The following is a 19460-nucleotide window of genomic DNA, read 5'->3' as shown; positions in this document are numbered from 1 at the left end:
GAGACTATAGGAGTGTTAATATGGCCCATATTTATTAGAAATACAGGCAAAATACTACTTTATAAAGTTTAGTTAACCTTCTTTAGTCTAACTTTTTTTTTTAATTGATTCTTTAGACTAATTTGGACTTTTGATATATTCTTTAGACTAATTTTTGGACTTGAGTTATTCCTATATATCAATGATTTTGTATGACTAAGTGGTATAGAATTCAATATGTGACTGCTTTTAAATAAATAGTTGAGTTAACAGCATGAGGCACGACACATTTAGGTATATAAAGAATTTATCACATTTTCCTAAATTATGTATTTTGCATGTGATTAAGTTAGTTTGGAAAGACTTTTTATGCTTTACCATGCAAGTCTATGCAAGTCTATCGTAATAACTTCCACCGTCAGCAACCCAAAAATCGCTTAAGATTAACTAATCATAATTCCACGATGATTTCTTTAACATTTTTGTAATGCTCTTTTATTTCTCAATTCTATGTTCACAAAGATATTTAACATTCCATGTGCACAATTAAAACACGTAAACTGAACCATTTCATCATAAAATATTAAGAACAATTGATACAAGCATAAAGTTGAAATAGGGAATGAATAAAGAGATTTTTTAACTTGCAGAGTCAAAATGTACATTTAGCAATGGATCACAGTTACAAACACAATGATTTGTGTTGTGGATGGATGATGCTTCGGTCAAAATCTAAGGTTTTAGTTTGACTTTGACCAAAGCGCTACTCCATTCAGACTCATTTTCAGTGGGTTCTGAAAGTGAACTGGATTACAACTTCTGAGCAACTTCTGCCTTTTCTCGTTTACAAGTTGCAAGCAAAAACATTTTCATAATTATTTCATATTTGTTATTTTTATATCAAACTTTCTCAAAATTGAAAAGAAACAGAATAATTGTAATTTCACCAAACAGATTACTTGGTGAAATGTTAACAGAACCCTCTAATTTGACTTAACTTTTTATGAATGAGGTGTTGCTGAGAACAATTTCAGATTCCGTCTTAACACCAAGCAAAATAACAGCAACATTAGAATAATCAAATACAAAAAAGATGATTAGCTGTATACCACTTCAGAGTCAAATAACACCCATACCATATATTGCTTCTATGAAATTAAGCAAAGTTTTACAGATCACATGTCAGAGACGCTTCAAGTATAAACCAATATAAACTCATCAAATTCATGTTAATCAACAACTTAAATTCACAAGTCTGTAAATCTGAATTTCTTTTATTATTCTGAGAAAAATTATTAAGATGGACAACTTGTACACAGAGAAGCCAACTGGCATAGCTGACATGTATCCAGATTCGATACAAAAATAAATAGATTGTCGTATAAAATCCTTGAAAAAGATAAAGTTGATATAAAAATACAAAACAAATGACCGGAAATAGATCACAGATTCCTTACATCTGAACAATCCTCCCTCTGTCATATGTAAACTACGATATTCTGTATGAAGCAAGAATATTTCCTGTTCCTCATTATACATATAAAACACTCCTTAATAATGACTATTATAAGAGAGAAATATGAACAAAATTAAAATTGACTTCTTCACAAGTTAAAATCAACTTAAAAATTAAACATAAATTAGATTATATACAAGCATCAATTCTATCCATTGAAATCTTTTATTGTCAATGTATGTTACAACTATCAGTCAACATTTTTAAGACTCCAAACACAGTGCAGAAAATGTAATATAGACTAGAAGTCTAGAAGTTAATTTCACATCATTCACATAGTTGGTCATCACTGTGTGTGGACATTGATCAACCTTGCACCATCTATCCAGAACTTCTTTCCTTGTAGCCTGGAAATATATGTGGTCACTGATCAGTCTTGCATTATGTCTATGTAGTGAGATTAGAAAAAAAAATGTGAAAATAGTTGAATAAAGGAAACAGAACTAGAAAAATACACCACAACCATAAATCATTACATCTTCTCTTCCCTAACAAGAAAAATTATAATTTTCAATAATATCTTTCTAAATACTTTCTGCATTAGTCTGTCAATAAATTAATTGATCAGAAGACTTTTGAAAGTTATTGAATGATGATATTAAAAGTGTACTCACAATACTTTTTGTTTCCAATACAAAAATATCAATTTGCATTAATCTGTTATAAATGTGATACTCTTAAACCTGGTTTCATTTAAATCTGGCAAATTCAAAAGCAACAGTTTTTTCACTCTAACAGTGAGATAACATAACCCTAAATAATCTAAAAAAATAGTCATGATCATAGCAAAAGCAAGGCACAAGAACTGCCACACTTCAGACTTTAATCACAAACAAAAACTAGAGGCACTTAATGATATAAGATATGCTTTTATCAGCAGGATATGCAGCCATGTACTTTAAAGATTTAAGGAAATCCCATCATAGACCTCTTTTAAACATCAATATTTGGCAGTTTTAATATTGGGTACCTCCCTGCAGAAGACAGTAAGAGATCAAGAGGGAAAATTTTTAATATTTGGCAGTTTTAATATTGGAAAAGTTACAAAAGGAAATAAATCAGGGGGGAAAAAACATAATCACACATCAGCACAGGTTTTAATAAGGTAGAGCTAAAAGAGACTTGATTGAACAATATAATAATTAACAAAATTCTATAGATGATTCAACCATTTAACCAAGAAAATGACATATGTATACATAGTAGATTTCATACCTACATTTATTACATGAAATTGCAGGGCATCTCAAGCTAGAAGGAATAATCATTGCAACTAAGTTGGCTCTGCTTGACTAAGAATGCCCCATCTGTTCTGGAGGGTTATTTACATTCCTAATATTCCACCAAAACTTGGCATTACTTCTGCCATCAGAATCTTTCCTTTCAGAATGCACTTCCTGATTCTCAGAACCAGGATTCTCTGTCAAGAAACGTTCCCAGAATATATCATTAACACCAGCAGCCACAGAAACTGTTCCCACAGGTGGTTCTTTTGATGCATCAAGATCAGAAACAGCAGCTACAGCGGATTCAGAATCCACGTTCATTCCAGGTGACTTAGGTTGAACTTCAACCTCTAGCTGCACAGAAGATATAGCTGGACTATCTGCACAACTTGTGGTTTCATCAAAATCCATGTTCACATGACTTTGAACATCATGTGCAATATTCTCCCAAAACATAATGGATGACTCAAGTAGATCAAATCGCTCCATGTTTGGGGAGAAAATAGAGGCACCCTCTGCATTTATCCCAGGTAATACAGAGGAAGTTTCCATATGATCATCAATGCCAGCATCGTCACTGAAGATACCACTTCTTGGCAACCTACGTTTTCTATCCCCTTTTTCTGTCAGTGGCAAGAGATTTAAGGCAATCCCAGGTTTCTGCAGCACTTCAGAAACAGAAGAAACCAAATTTTCTTGCTTCTTTTCCAACTGTTCCAATCGATCATTCGAATATTGTAGTTGTACCTCATACATTTTCCACTCCTGTTCATGCCTCTCTAGCTCCCGAAGAATTTGATCTTTTTCATCTTTAAGCTTCCTTATCTCATCCTTGAAACTCTGCCTTTCTGATTCAGTCAGTGAAGAAGACCCCTGACCCTGAGTATTTTGCAAAGAATGGCTATGAACTGGTTTGCGCCTATGAATATTCTTCAAAAGATGTGGCTGACCTCTCACAAAACCCTCATTTGCAAATTCCCATAGTTCAGGATCAATCTTTCTAAACCCCTGATCAAACAGAAAACCATGACATAGTTCAAAACAACCAATCCCTTTACCTAGAAACTAGAAAATAGTAATAATAATAATAATAACATCGAAAAAAATCATCAAATCCATGAACACGTAGAAGATTGAATTTACTTACATAAGTGTTGAGTTGCCTGATAAAACTGGAGAAGTTACTGTGCTTAAAGAATCTGGGTAACAAATCCCTTGAAAACTCTGGTGGGTTCCAAACAACGAAACTCTTATTGGTGACACTCCAGGAAACAATGGAATTGGTGGAAGGATCATCCACCATGTCATAAGTCTTGCTGAGGAAAGGAGGCAAGGAACTAGAATTGCCCTGAGCTTCCTCCATCATCCAAAACACAAATCTCAAAACAAAGGGAACCCACAAAAACCCTTCAGTTCAGTATACTGAGAAAAAAAAAAAAAAAAACCCTTTCACCCTTTCACAAATACGTCCACTACAAAACAAAGCACACACATGTATCTAAAAAAATACATCCTTGTCCTCCGCCTCTCCTCTCTAGCTAGGTTTCACCAATCCCAGCTAACTGAAAGTGATAATTCCCAAAAAAGGGAGACCCAAATTGACAATTCAATTCAGAAACACTCCTTCGAGAAAATTAGTGTTCACAGCCTTACCTTCACTTCCCCCAGCTACAGCTGGCGATGAATTACAAACCCAAAGGTGAAATCTTTGTCCAGATTAAAATGCTCAGACCCAACAACAAATATGAACATGGGAAGAGCTTATCACAAAATGGAAAGTTCATATCTTTGTCCATAGTAGCCAAAAGCTTAAATTCTGACCATGTTTTTCAACTATATTAATGACTTGAATTTCCCACGGAAAATGGAATTTCTATAATTTCACAAAGATAAAAGAGAGAGAGAGAGAACTTGCTCCTCAAGTAAATATATAATTATTTAATTACTATTTTTAAATTAGAAAGACATAAAAACTAAGTAAATTACCATTTTGGTGGAGAAGGTGCAAGGAAAAGAAGTCTTTCGGTCAATCCGTGCTTCCAAATAATTTTGGATCCTTCCAGGCTAAGAAGTAGACAATTTTGAATTTTCTTCTTTGGGTTCTTTTCTCTTTCAACCTTATTTATTCTGGTTAATTTAATTTGACAAAGAATAAACACTTAAAAATTACACCATAAATAATTAAAAAGCTAATTTCAAGAGTTTTTGGGCCATCGATCACAGGATTTGTGTTGCCCTGACCTCGTACATGGATTGGAAGTTCATGAATAAGTACCATATATTAGAATCATGAATGGTTAGCTTTTTTTTTTTCCCTTTTTTTGAATGCTGACTAGTCTAAAACTGAAAATCATACTCATTATATTAAAAAATTAAGATTTTAAAATCATTACATATCAGTAAATATAAAATGTAAGAGAACCAATTATTTTCCTTAATATAGTGTGTGTTATTAATGGTAATTAAGTTTAGTTTACCTTTAGATTTTAAGAAATTAATAGTATACATAAAAAACTTAAAATAGTTTCGAGGAGATGGTAGTATTGGTAGATATATTTGACCCTGTAGGTGTTTTTGAATTATAACATTTAATTGTAACCTGTATAAAATTACAAACTTGAATGAGAAAGTTAGGTGTAACATGTGAAATTGTATAAAAGTGTTACATCTTTTATAAAAGGATAGAAGGTAATTTGAAATATGTGAATCAAAAGGTGGTAGGCGTATAATTTAATTTAATGAAATTAGGTTAGAATAAAAAATATATTATTTTTCACTAATTAAGATATATAATTATGCTATGTATAATTACATAATATTTGTTAATTCTAATTACAAAAATTTAATTAGTATAATTATAAAATAATTATTTCTAATTAACTTAATTAGTGAAGAATAATATATTTTCTATCAAATTATGATTTTATATGTTAAATGGATTTAAACAAAAATTTTAAACTCGTTTTTTTAACTTGTTTAAATTCATAATAAAATTGATTTGAAAAAATATAAAATATAATATCTCTATACTTAAAACATAATTATGTTTATTTAATACTTGAAATGGTGTGAATATGAAATTATCTTATTACAATGTTCTAAAATTAAATAATTATTAGTAATTAATAATAATACTTGTATAATTATGTGAGAGGTATTTGTGTAAGTGAGTATATGACATGAATTAAGTACAATGTAGTGATTGCATCATCCATTTATCAACTAAATAAGATATTTGTACTTTATTAATAATGAGTTGAATCATTTAGATGAAAATATCAAGTAGAAGACATTTTGTTGAATGAGTGTAATAGAAAAACTATCCTAATTTGATGTTCCTTTTTCGTTGCAATTAAAATTGTAGTTTTGATACTCAAGTGCATCTTGATTATAAATATTAGTCTCATATGAAAATACTTAATACAATTTTTTTAAAATAGTAAAATTATGATTTTTAGTGTGGTGTAATTTTTTTTTGTTGGAATAAAAAATATATTTGATATAATTATAAATTATGTGATATGATATTTACATATCTGAATTAAGTAGTATTTTCAACTTTTAAAATACATATTTTAATTATTATTGGATTTTTTAAAATTCAACTAATAAGCAATTTATATTGTATATATAAAGAGAGGTTTGTTTTAATAATTTTTTTATTTTAGTTTAATAGTGGATGGCTACAAGTGACATAACATTTTAAGGAGAAATTATTTACATATTTTTTAATGAAATACAATCAAAGAAAACACTACTAAAAAAATTCATATTTCCTACTAATTTTTTTTTTTAGAAAATACTTACAAATTTTGTTATAAAAAAAATTACAAAAATTGCTACTAATGATTTTGAAAAATATTTTATATAAAATGATTTTTGCAATAAATTTTGTAAGAAATAATTCTACGTAAGAAATAATTATCCACGAAGAAAATATTTGTCACTTAAAATTTTTAGAAAAAATGCAGAAAAAAAATTCTAACAAACTTTTTTACAAATTTACAAGAAAAATATCATATAATATGAGAATTTCTAATATGAAATTTAAGATCCCACAACTAAATTATAAATTATGAGTTATATACATACAAATAAAAATATTTTAATAAAAAAATACAAAATTATAGTTATAAAATTACTATAAGTATAATGATTGTGATTTATGTTTTTTTCTTGTAGACGTGAATTCATTTTTAAAATGATCTAAAATATAAAGTTTTGAAATTTTAAAATCATTAAGTGATGTATGCTATGAACTGTAGTGATTATTATAATATTACAGTTTTACATAATTATATTCTTCTTTTTAAGTTCTATTTTTTTTAAATGATTTATAGTATAAGTTTTAAAAAATAAAAACACTAATAAATAATTAAAATAAATGGCATTAATTTCAGAATATGATCATATTTAAAATATTTAATATTTTAAAATCATTTAAATATTTATTATTCGACAATAGAAAACGCAATAAAGTATATTCAAAATAAATTATTACAGCTTTAATAATACATTTTTTTCAGTTTAAACATGTTCAAAAAATTGTGGCAATTAAAAAATTACTATAACTAAAACTACTATGATTATGATATTATATTTTTTACATTTAACTTCTTTAAAATTCTGAATTTATTTTAAAATGATTAATATTATTAGTTTAAATGCTATTATTCCTTTTAATATTTTATTATTTATTATGGATCATTTCATATTTGGCAAACTTTGGCACATGGATTTGGGGTATCCCAATTAGTAGATAAATTACTAAAGAAGTATGAATAGAAAACCTATTCATTATCCATTTATGAATATATAGTACAATCTATAAATTGTTGTTGTATTTTATGACTTTATTATGGCACAGAACAAATTTATTGCAAAAGGACTGCTACTGTATATAAAGCACATGCATTGTTTATGCTTATTCATTTTAATTTTATGATATATCGGCTGGGTATATAAATGAAGATTTTGTAATAATCAACATGCATGCAAAGATCAATTATATATGATGAACAGATGTGGATGAAACAAAATAAACAAATAATGTATTTCTCACTATATATTGATGGATTTGACCAATCTAAAGAGCATTGTGTAAACAAATCAATCCCTTTATTCAATTCTATATCCATAATATATATGTAAATGCAATAGAAAATATGACATTGTATAGCACCAGAATAAAGTCTATTTCAATAAAAAAAAATCAATTTTCAAATGACCGGTAAATAAATAATATGTTGTGATATCACACAATATTTATGTGATAAAATAAATGTAACTTCCTCTTCTATATAATATTTATAGCTTAAAGTCTATAACAAGAACATCGAATAAATTGATAAATGATAATGAGGTATTGTGCATTTTGAGTTATTGTACATTTTGCAGCATGTGCTTTATTATAATTTTGTCCTTAAAATGTGTTTTAGAGGAGTAGAAGAAAAAATAAATATTTAAATTGACTATCAAAAGTATTATCTGTTTTGAAGTTTGTGTTATGTCACTGTTTTATCCTTAAAAAATACATCAAAGGATGAAAAAAAAAGAAATATTTAAATTATTTTTGACCTCAACTCCTAAATAAAATTAGATTATTAGATATGATAGAAAGACATCAAATTTCAAATAAATAAATCTCTGAATACTAAGATATAAATATATATATATATATATATATATATATATATATATATATATATATATATTAAGAATTTTAAACTTTCAATTATTGAAAAAGACATCAAACAATCTTGTCATTATTAATAATTATACTAAAAAATTATAAATGTTAACTTAATTTATGATTCTAGAAGTTTTTGAGATACGTATACTAACTACCTCATTTGTAAATTCTTTACTCGTTTAAATTCTATTCACCCATATCATATTTTATAATCATTATATTCGAATGTATTTATAATAATTTTCATAATTTTTTCTTTAGCTTTTATAACTATAAGAAAATAAAAGGTTAGTTAAAATATTTGATTAATACATTTAACTTTTTTAGAACTCTTTTATAGGATTTAGTAAAGAAGAAAAGTTAGGAGAATAAAACATGAAAAAAGTAAAGGTAGTATAAGATAGTCTTTTGCTTATATAACATGACTTGTTAAGTAATCTCTAGACAAAAAAGTGTGATGGTCTTATCCAGCGAGAGCTAGAGAGCTAATTTTAACATAGTAAGTTTTATTGACAAAAAACATAAAAAAATTACTTAGAGACCTTCTCTCAAACCCAAGTTCTAACTCAACAAATTATTTATGAAAAGATAATAATATTTTGATCTACTTTTTTTGATTATTTTTTACTCACCACTCTAATCACTCTTGAATATTTTTATTTTTATTTTCTTTAGTGGTATGATGTGATAATTTAAGATTGGGTCAAAAATGGGTCAAAGTATCATTATCCCTTATAAAATGTTCTTTTATTGGATTGATAAATCATAAGGGAGGAACATGAAAAAAAAAGGTAATAGAAACACCATGCATGACTTTTATCTCCATTTCTTCTTCATCATCTTTTGTATAAATTTCATGTTATTCAATTTTATGAGTATCTAAATTCTATTTTATTGGGATTAGATGCATGTAATAACTGAACTCTCTTTATATTTTGGATATATAAAATGTTATATTATTCTTCTTTATTAGTGTTTATAATTTTTGTGCTTATTTTTTATTGTAATAAAGCATAAATAAGTTGAAGTTGTAAGAGGTTAAAAAATCCGTATGAATGATTGACCTAAGATAAGACAATAAATCATTTGTTTGAGACAATGGCTTATCAATTAATCATACTTAAATCGTTAAGCTTAATGCAAATTATTTGTTGAGTTGACAAAGAATTATAATTCAATATGGTAAAATATGTTCTATAAGGATTAATGACAATGAAGAAGAGAAAAATCTTTATTTTTTAGCTTTTTGATGAATCTAATCCTAACAATATTAGAGTGTTTCTATTTAACTAGTTTCTTACTCTAAAAAAAAAAATGTAATGTTTAAATCTAACTTATCTTTTAAGTTTTTGTTATTCATTTCCACTTCATGTACTATCATTTATTTCATACCTAGTAAATGTAATTTTTAGTATTATACTAGGTATACGTGAATTCGACACTTTTATTTACTTTTGAAACTAGTAAAAGACAATAATAAGTTTGCCAAATAAATAAAGACATAATCAACTTATTTAATTATAAATTACATTACACTGATGTACGTGGAATGAGCGAGATACTCTCTCCATATGCAATATTAAAGTTATTTCTTCATCATTTAAACACCAATTTTCACACTTGAACTTCTACCATTTGAATATTCTCATATTGCTTAAATAACACACATTTTGTTGGACATATCACCACTTTTACGTATCTACATGATTTTTCAAAATTCTAGAACATTGACAGCTTCACTAATTTCACTTACATCATACATATAGCTTTACTAATTTTACTTAAGCGACTATCATATTATGAGCAAAATCCTTTAAAAAGAAAAAGAGAATTGCATATCTGTTTCCCTCAATCTATAATCACTTGAGAAATGATGAAAAATGAATAGCATCGCTTCAAGCTAGTCCAATATCACTGGTTCTTCTTGTCACTGTCTCTTCATTAAATATTCTTATATTGCTTTTCATGATTATTATATTTAGGTTCTGGATACTGCAAATTGGAATTTTCTTTGGGCGAAGATGGTGGTTGTTAGGATCCTGTGGATGCAGCTGAATCAATTCAGGACTCTAATTTTGGACCAATCATAAAATATGAGAATATTACATTACATACGAAGACTAATAGCAATATATATTCTATTTTAAATAGCTAATACAATTATTATATGTATAAAACTGAAATTCAAAATTAGTGATTAAATTAAAATTACGCGGATGGATTCACATGTTCTACGATAAAACGCGGAAAGTTTGAAAGGTTTCTCTACAGCAAAAGCTTGTTTGGGTAGTAATGAAACGCGTGGCTTGCATCGGTATGGTTTGAGATAATTTACCATAACAATGTTATCTCAAGAAAATCGATGTTAGAACAATGATGTTATTTATGAGATGAAAATAAGTTCTAAAAACGAAGAAAATAAAAAATAGTTTCAAAGATAAATTTGTGTTCCCGATGAAGGTCTGAGTTAAAAAAGAAAAATACGTTAAATACAATTATTGGCTTTAATATATCTCCAGTGTAGACCATAGAATCCAAATTGGTTGTAAAAAATTGTTCTTATTTTAAGTAAAGATAAGATGGTTGTAATGATCATTAAAACGGTACGCAAGACCAATTTTTGCGTTTTCCATGTTTAATAATACTGTCGTGGAAGTTCTTAAAAAATAATAACACTGTCATAGAAAAAGATTAACCATCTACACAAGTAAAGATGCAACCAGTTGACTTTCTTCCTTCTCTTAACTTCCAAAATCAAGGCTTTGTTAACTTCTCTTAATTGTTAACAGAATAATAATCATAGACAAAAAGAAAAGCAATATTATTGTGCCCTGTGTGGGTCCACGAGAAGAATTTAAACCACAATGATTACAGAAACTATTATCTTAATACTCTCATTTCACATTTTCCCCATCCAAAATTAGCTCACCGCACGTTCGTTATTTATCTAAGTCCCTGCAAGTTTTAAAAAGAAAAGAAATGCATGATTGAAAGTGATTGTTATAATGCCATGGTTGAAGCTGCAGATCGAAAAGAGAGTAAATGTTTTAAAACTTCACTCACGATAACGAATTTTAGTTATTTATTGAACTATTCAATTGGACTATCCACAATTTGCAATTATTCCAGGTTGATTAATCTTTTCGCTTTTATCATGTATTAAATAAATTACATTGTTAAAACTATTTGTGCTAAATAGACTATAAAAAAAGAATGAGAGATAAATGCCACTTTATTTTTTTGGCACAAGTCCCGTGTGCACATTTTTTATTTGGCACCCAATCTATGTCCCATAGTTAGTCGTTAGATCCGTTTAAATAAATTCTCTATCAAAATTTATAGGGAAAAAAATATTCTCTTATAAATTAAAATTAAATAATTCAAAATATAATTTGTAAAATCTTTTACGTTACTTTCCCATACCTTTGTTTTAAACCTTTATGCATGAAAATTAATTTATTTTTTCTTCCTATTTTTTTTTATACAAAAGTTTATTAAAACGTGTCCTCAATCGCATTTACCTGCAGAAAGAATAACCGTAGATTGAGGGAGTATTGTCACAACTTTGATTGAAATCATTTCAAGTGATATGCATTTTTTTTTTTTCTCTAAATTTTGTTACTGGATTAACTACTTCTCTATCAAAACGATTACATCTATCATTTTATTCTATCTGTGTCATTCAAACATACAAGTTGCAACCAAATTTGATCATTACAAAGTTTTCGAGGTATAACTCTATTACTCTTTTACAGTAATGCTCTAATAATCAGGGATGGCAGAAAAGCGGTATCCTTGAGCACCCCTCCATGCATAATATGCAATTCGAGTCTCATAAAAACCTGTTTCCAGAAATCAAGAAAAATTATGTTTCCAGCAAAAGATCCACGTAGCAGATATGTTAATATCTGCATAGTCATGGTAGATACAAACTAAATTAAAATTTATAGTTGAAGAAACATCTATGGACAAAAGAAGTGAGACATGAAACAGGCTAAAAATTACGGCAAGAAACATCATTCCGTATATATGAGATGGAAATAATCATTTATTCATAATTGTAAACATAAAAATAATCATTTACCTCCACCCATTCCATGCCCGTCTCTTATTCTAAACTCATCATTGAATTAAACATTAAAGTGCTTTTTTAATAAGCGAGTAAAAGTGTTAGCTAAAGAAATTGTGTTAATACAGTATTAATGGCACGTTAATGTGAAGGTAGCATATTTTATGGGGTGGCATAGGCAAAGAGGACAGCTGATATGGATCATACCAGTATGCTTCGTATTGTATGCAATGATATTCTCATCAGGTAAGTATTGGTATGTCACATTTCTTTGAAACATTTTTAACTGATTCATTGTATAGGTTTATGATTTGTGAACTATCTATCTGCTAATAAAGAAGTGAATCCAGTACCCCCCGTTTCACCAAATTCAATTGAACACTGACAAAATTGGCATGCTTTATGTGTTTCTCTGGGTAAAGATCAAATGCAGTTTGAGCTAAAAAATCTCTACGGCTCCTAATGCATAACTAACAACCAATTCGTCCAAAAGGATATTAGCTCAGCAATCTCAAAGAGTCGTGAAAACCATTAATTTTATTGTTCTTATATTCATTAAACAAGATACTTAACATACATAATGCATATCACTCATTCAAGGAATCCAACATACCTGGGAGAAAGCTAAGGAAGCCAAGGGCTAAAAGGCCATATGCTTGAGAACGCTCTCCCCCCATATGACCAGTGAAGATAAAGTATGAAAGAAACAGAAGTCCTGTACCAAGGAATAGCAAGAAGAGTGCAAGGGCAATGGATTTCCAGGGAACTTTATCCAAGGCCTTCGGTGTATAATCAAATCGTGGGTCAAATGATCTATTAATAGCAACATCATTGTCGTCTGTGGCAAGAGGGGAGTAACGAACACGTCTAGTAGCCATATCTTGCCAGAGCTATTTGCTCCTAAAATTTTTAACCCCAATAAAAAAGAACCATATTAGATTGGGATCTGATGAGAAAATCAGAAACTTTAACACAACAAGGGATGAAAAGACTTGCAATTAATTGGCAGATTCTTGAAGACTGAAGTTCTTGGAGTGAAGGAAGGTTGTACTGCATAAGAAAAAAAGATTCATCACTTCACCCTAAAATATTCATAAAAAACAGAAATACAGAGATACAAAAAAATCAAGTTTTCAACAACACAAACTCAGATATTCAATTATATGACCACAAGAGAATTGAGCGTCAGTTTATAGAATATGCACATGTCGCTATCAGGTTATCAAGATCGCGAGTCAACTCGTAAACTCGGAGGAATTTACGTTCCCACGCCCTCAAACCTAGTTAACTCGGAAGTAGGTGTGAACTCGAGCAAATTCGCACGAGTTTAGAGTCGATTCAGATAAGAACGCACCAGGGTTACAATTCCGTGATTCTCTCTTGCAAGCGTTCTCCTATCGCAGGAACAGATCCGGGTCGGTGTCTTTCTCAGGTCGTCGTTTTACCTTTCCACGTTCTACTGAACAGCCAGCGATCTTATTGCTCTCCCGTGTTTCCTTTCTCTTGTCTCGCCGTTTCACAGACACCATCACTGCAAATTAGTGGGTTGGGTCATCTTAGGGCTTTAGTATTTTTTTTTTGCCTGTGTTCTATTTTGGAATCGTTGGGCCTCCCTCACTTTAAGTCCATTAACTTTTTTTTTACGTAAAAAAATAATATAAATATAATCAACCAAGAATAGGTGACAAAAATATATTACTATTATAAAAATATAAAAACTATTTAAATATAACATATAATGTGATCAACTAGTGATAAAAACAATAGTATATAAAAATTATTTGTAGCATAATATTTTTAAATAGTTTAATCTAATGTTGAATTATTATATTCTTTAATAATATTTTGATGTAATTCTTTATACCAAATAAAATGTCAAGAGTTTATAATTTGATTTTACAGGTCTAGTTTATAACACTCTCACTAATTTACCTAAACTTTCGAGTTTGTGGTTTTCACTTTTATGATCAAAATATGCTTAAACTATTCCCAAGTTGAAGAAATCAATTTACTCACTGGTATTTACTTTAGCACTGATAAGTGGCAAATAAATTCAGTCTTGATCATAGGGCTATGATCATGCAGGAGTTATACTAAAAATAAATTAAATACATTGTTTCTCTTATCTCGCTTTTTCTTACTATATACCATATTGTTTCGTGGAGACAAGACTTGTTACAGGTGAAATCGCATGCCACTGAGAAGTAATGAAAAACAGGAAAGTGTAGCAGGAATTAACCAGGTAATTAATTTGCAAAATTAAATCACTTACCTACGATAACAAAAAGCGACATTTTTGTAATTAAAATAATGCCAACCAAGACAAGTACCCTGTTATAACTTAAGTTCATTGTTGTGATATGCTTATTGCTTTACACAAGGTGGAAGAAAGTTTTTCTGTTAATAATGTAATATTATGAGAATGATAAGCAGCAAAAAGACAGAAACGGCTGTAGCAGGCTTGAAGTAGCAGAACCAACGAATATATACTTGTCTTTTAAGGAGAAAAAAATAGAGTTGATCTAGCTGTACTTGCGTGACAGTGTATGAATCTTTATTTCATTACAGTGACTGAAAACAATACAAATATGTTGATCTCAAATTTGTAACAAGTTCATCCCTAAGAAGAATCTCAACATATGAAGATTATATTTTGTTTCTTTTCTGTGCATGTGAGAGTATTAACAAAGCCAGTCCAGTCCAGCAATTAGGGGAATACATAATGTTGGAAAGCAAAGGGAAACCTCTGACTTTAGTTATTCTTGCAAGCTTATTCACTTTGTGAATTAATTAAGCAAAGCACATATGCTGAAAATGGTGGCTTCTAGGTTACGACGGATACGTAATGGATTCCTATCCATGATATAAGGAGACAGACACCAATGGTTGGATGAAGTGAAGGATCGATGAGTGAGTGATGAACGAGGAACAGGCAGCGAGGAGGAAATTAGAGGTGACAAGGCAAGTAGCCTTGCACATAGAAAAAATGAAAAGGCCATACATATTGGCGAAGAGATATGACTGGGAAGGTTTCAGGAAATTTTTCAGCAAACACAAGGATCTGTTGGATAAGAGAATCGATTTGCACCACAGCACAGCTTTTCACTACGCAGCACACTGTGGGAACCCAGAAATGTACAGGGAAATGATCGAGTGGGTGGGTGAGGACGACATAAAGCGTGTGCTGAGGTTGCAGGATGACATGGGGAACACGCCACTCCATGAAGTGGCCTTCACAGGGGAAGTGGAGATGACAAAGAGCATTCTGGAGCACGAGGAGGAAGCAGGTTCAGATCAGTATCAGGCATTGATAGAGATGAGGAACAATTTGGGAGAAACACCGGTTTACAGAGCAGCTGCTCTTGGAAAAACAGACTTGCTCAGCTTCTTCCTTCAAGATCTTCAACTTGATCCCAACATCCATTTTCACCGCGACGATAAGATGTCCATTCTTCACACCACTGTCATTGATCAGTTTTTTGGTCCATCTCTCTCTCTCTCTCTCTATCTCTCTCATCATTTCATGCATGTCCACACATAAAATGAAGTTGGTAACATGGTTATGGCTTTTTCAATGCAGGCACAGCTTTATGGCTTCTGAAACGCTATGACTACCTCGCTCATGAAAAAGAAGACAATGATCTCACAACTCTCCAATTGCTGGCAAAGATGCCCTCCACCTTTAAAAGTCAAACCCAAATGGGTCCTTTCAAAAATTTAACATACCTTTGTATGTTTTCTTCTCCATCCATGTATATAATTTAGCTTTTGAATTACAGACATGCATGTGCTGATAGTTGCAATATGGTGACACAGTGCTTCCTAAATTTCAAGATTACAAATACTACTCTCAAAGTAATGGGTACAATACAAAAAGGGAAGATTTGGAAAGTGGGAGAAACAACATAAATGAATCATCTTCAACCCAAACGCAGCATGAGGAGAGCATGAGAGAAGGACAAAAACTGGAAAATCACAAGAAAGGGAAAAAGAAATCACCTACAACTCAAAGGAATCTCTCAGGTATCCAATTGATATGTTAAAACATATATAAATAACATCTTTGGATAAATATCTATATAAGATTAGTTTTTGTAAGAAAGTTTTGAGCACACAATGATAAACTCATTTAATGTTGTTGCTATACCATATAATTTTTGCAGCTTGGTCAACTGCAGTTTTTTCATGGCTGTGGTATTCCATGTGGAAGCTTCTAGCAAAAGGTGCACTACACATTTCTCCCCAAAAAACAAACTATTTAGAACATGTTTGGAAAAACTGTTTTACAAACTTTATTAAAAGAAAAACTAAAATATTTGTATAGGTTAAAATTAATTTATAAAAGTTAACTTACATAATTTATTTAAATTTTATATTTTTAAATTTATGCATGAGTTAGTTTTAATTTATGAAAGAATTTTTTTTTTGTATTGGTAAAATTTTTTATGGATAAAATTATATACAATATGCTTAGACTTAATTTTTATGGGGGTGTGTTTATTGTTTGCTTTGTTGATGTTCAGAATGGAAAGAGATTGATAAACTTTGGAGGAAAAAGGAAATGCATAATTTAGCAAAGGAACTAGTGTTCTTGCTAGCACCAAAAGACTATTCATGGCGAAATACTGCCATAGCAAGGGATAAAACAGTTTCCATGGGGAGATCGCAACATGAAGAAACGCCCAAAGAGAAAAAAAGTGAACAAGAGGAAGAAAAGAAACAAGAGGGTGCAAGCAAACCTACTGCATACACCCCCTTGCTTATGGCAGCTTGCAATGGAATTACAGAGATTGTGGAATTAATAATTCATTTTCATCCTCATTCAATTGAGCATGTTAGTGAAGACGAGCAAAACATATTGTACATGGCCGTCAAACACCGGCAGAAGGAAATCTATCGAATCTTAAAGAAACTGAAAATGGTGAGAAGTCTTGCTGGAAAAATAGACAAGGACAATAACACTGTCCTTCATTACACTGCAGAATTTCAAGGGGGTTCCCAACCTGGTTATGCTATGCAGCTGCAAGAGGAGTTGCATTGGTTCGATGTAAGTATGCTTTTCAATTTGTCATAATCACAAATTATATTCCAATTATTTACTGTCTGCATTCATCATATATAATAATGCAGCGCATAGAAAAGAGACTCCCTTATCATTATACCGTTCACAAAAACCAAAAGAACCAAACTGCAAAGCAACTTTTTGTGAAAAAGCATGCATCACTCCTTAAGGATGCTCGTGAATGGATAAAAGAAACTGCTCAATCATGTTCTGCAGTAGCTGTTCTTGTTGCCACCGTTGTCTTTGCAGCAGCATACACTGTCCCTGGAGGCACAGATGACGGTGGCTTCCCTAGATTCCTTAATCACCCCATATTCTTGGTCTTCACAATCATGGATATTGTGGCTCTTGTAGGTTCTCTGGCTTCTGTGATTATGTTCCTCTCCATCCTCACATCACCCTGCGAGATGTGGGATTTTCGAAAGTCTCTCCCTCGAAAATTAATGGCAGGTTTTGCCTTGTTGTTCTTCTCCATGGCCACAACAATGCTGGCATTCAGCGCCACAATTTTAATCAACCTCAAGTTAGAGGGGAACACATTGACTTCAACTTTGACATGGACTTCAATTTTGACATATTGTGCAGCTTTCTTCCCTGTATGCATGTTTGCATTGGTGCAGTTCCCTCTGTTCATGGCCATCAAAGGATGTACTCGTAGCGTCATTAGGAACCTTAAGAAGATAGTTCCTCGCTTTCTGCTTAAGTTGGTCAAAAGGAAAAAGAAACTATGGGACATTTGAATTGAACACTATCATTTTTGTGTGCCCTCTCCCAACCCTTTTCCATTTTCTTCATATTTTTTTCTTCAACCGTAAATTATTTTAGTTGTGTACATTTTATTATTCACGTTACTTTTTCAAGGATGTAATCAATCATGCACTGTATATTTGTATGGATTATTTAAAATAAACACCATTGGACATAGATGTGCATGAATTAAAGCATACTTTATATTTTCTCTAAACTCAAATATGAATAATAATAGTAATACTTGATGAATTTAAATATACATAAATTTCAACTAATTCAACTTTATTTAAAATTATTATTTTAATCGCATTAACACTATTTTCAATAAATACTATTGAAGGTAATCTAGAAAATAGATTTTTATTTTTAGGAAATCAAGAACATTAAAAGAATCAACTGTCATTCTAAAAAATTAGATCATTGTCGCTATATTTGAGTCCAAAATAAAAAATCTTTTATCGTGATATACAAGAATGGGTCTTTCTTCCTGCACCTCCAAAATTTCTTCTACACCTCCAAACTTTTTTTAAATTCCCAAAAAACCCTTTGACCATTTAAGAAAATCCACAAACACCACACCCCCAAAATTATGTCGACTTCCGGAAGTCAAAATATATCACCGGAAGTCGATTTTCGGAAGTCAAAAATAACCTCCGGAAGTCAAAAATCATCACCGGAAGTCGACTTCCGGAAGTCAAAAAAAATTTTCGGAAGTCGACTTCCGGAAGTTAAAAAATATTTGACTTCCGGAAAGTCAAAGAAAAATTCTTCGACTTCCGTAAGGTAAAAAAAAATTTTTTTTAACATTTTTAATTCATTTTAGAATTTGTATTTTTTATTTTTTAACTTTAAATAATATTAAATAAATATAAATATAAAAATAAAAATATAAACATTAAATAAATATAAATATAAAAATAAAAATAAGTAAAATTAAAATAATATTAAACTTTAAATTAAAAAAACAAAAAAATAAAAAAAATTCTACTTCATTTAATTTTATTTAATATTTAAATTCATTTTAAAATAATAAAACTTTAAATTAAAAAATAAAAAAGAAAATATATATACAAAATATATATATATATATATATATATATATATATATATATTTTTTTTAAATTCATTATTTATATATATTATTTTAAATATGATTTTTTAATTAT

At 29.9% G+C, this 19460-nt stretch overlaps 3 protein-coding genes across 6 annotated transcripts; 1 reads left to right on the top strand and 2 right to left on the bottom strand.

Annotated features, from left to right (window-relative positions):
• Positions 1–1629: 1629 nt before the first annotated feature.
• LOC114188059 (heat stress transcription factor A-4a-like) lies at positions 1630–4671 on the bottom strand. Of its 3 annotated transcripts, none has more exons than XR_003605372.1 (3): positions 3869–4668; positions 2711–3729; positions 1630–1842 (listed from the first exon to the last, which is right to left on the bottom strand). XR_003605372.1 is itself a non-coding variant. In XM_028076558.1 (2 exons), exons 1-2 carry the CDS (start codon positions 4085–4087, stop codon positions 2788–2790), a joined length of 1161 nt encoding a protein of 386 aa, XP_027932359.1. In that variant the 5' UTR covers positions 4088–4671; the 3' UTR covers positions 2632–2787. The 3 variants fall into 3 exon arrangements, 1 of the variants encoding a protein (XP_027932359.1); XR_003605373.1 differs by having other exon boundaries at positions 2715–3729; XM_028076558.1 differs by lacking the exon at positions 1630–1842 and having other exon boundaries at positions 2632–3729; positions 3869–4671.
• A 7355-nt stretch (positions 4672–12026) lies between these two features.
• On the bottom strand, positions 12027–14055 carry LOC114188062 (transmembrane protein 230). Of its 2 annotated transcripts, none has more exons than XM_028076561.1 (4): positions 13837–14055; positions 13479–13532; positions 13096–13382; positions 12027–12255 (listed from the first exon to the last, which is right to left on the bottom strand). In XM_028076561.1, exons 3-4 carry the CDS (start codon positions 13358–13360, stop codon positions 12176–12178), a joined length of 345 nt encoding a protein of 114 aa, XP_027932362.1. In that variant the 5' UTR covers positions 13361–13382; positions 13479–13532; positions 13837–14055; the 3' UTR covers positions 12027–12175. The 2 variants fall into 2 exon arrangements, with proteins under 2 accessions (XP_027932362.1, XP_027932363.1); XM_028076562.1 differs by having other exon boundaries at positions 12048–12255; positions 13688–14032.
• Positions 14056–15100: 1045 nt separating this feature from the next.
• Positions 15101–18468, top strand: LOC114188052. The gene is made up of 6 exons (XM_028076547.1): positions 15101–15964; positions 16063–16212; positions 16299–16505; positions 16646–16705; positions 17006–17529; positions 17613–18468. The coding sequence occupies exons 1-6, from the start codon at positions 15400–15402 to the stop codon at positions 18282–18284; spliced, it is 2178 nt and encodes a 725-aa protein (XP_027932348.1). The 5' UTR covers positions 15101–15399; the 3' UTR covers positions 18285–18468.
• Positions 18469–19460: the final 992 nt, after the last annotated feature.

The sequence above is a fragment of the Vigna unguiculata genome, chromosome 6 (genome assembly GCF_004118075.2).
Source record: "Vigna unguiculata cultivar IT97K-499-35 chromosome 6, ASM411807v1, whole genome shotgun sequence".
NCBI classification, from domain to species: domain Eukaryota; kingdom Viridiplantae; phylum Streptophyta; class Magnoliopsida; order Fabales; family Fabaceae; genus Vigna; species Vigna unguiculata.
Note: the sequence above shows the minus strand (reverse complement) of the source record. Positions and strands in the feature narration are given on the sequence as shown.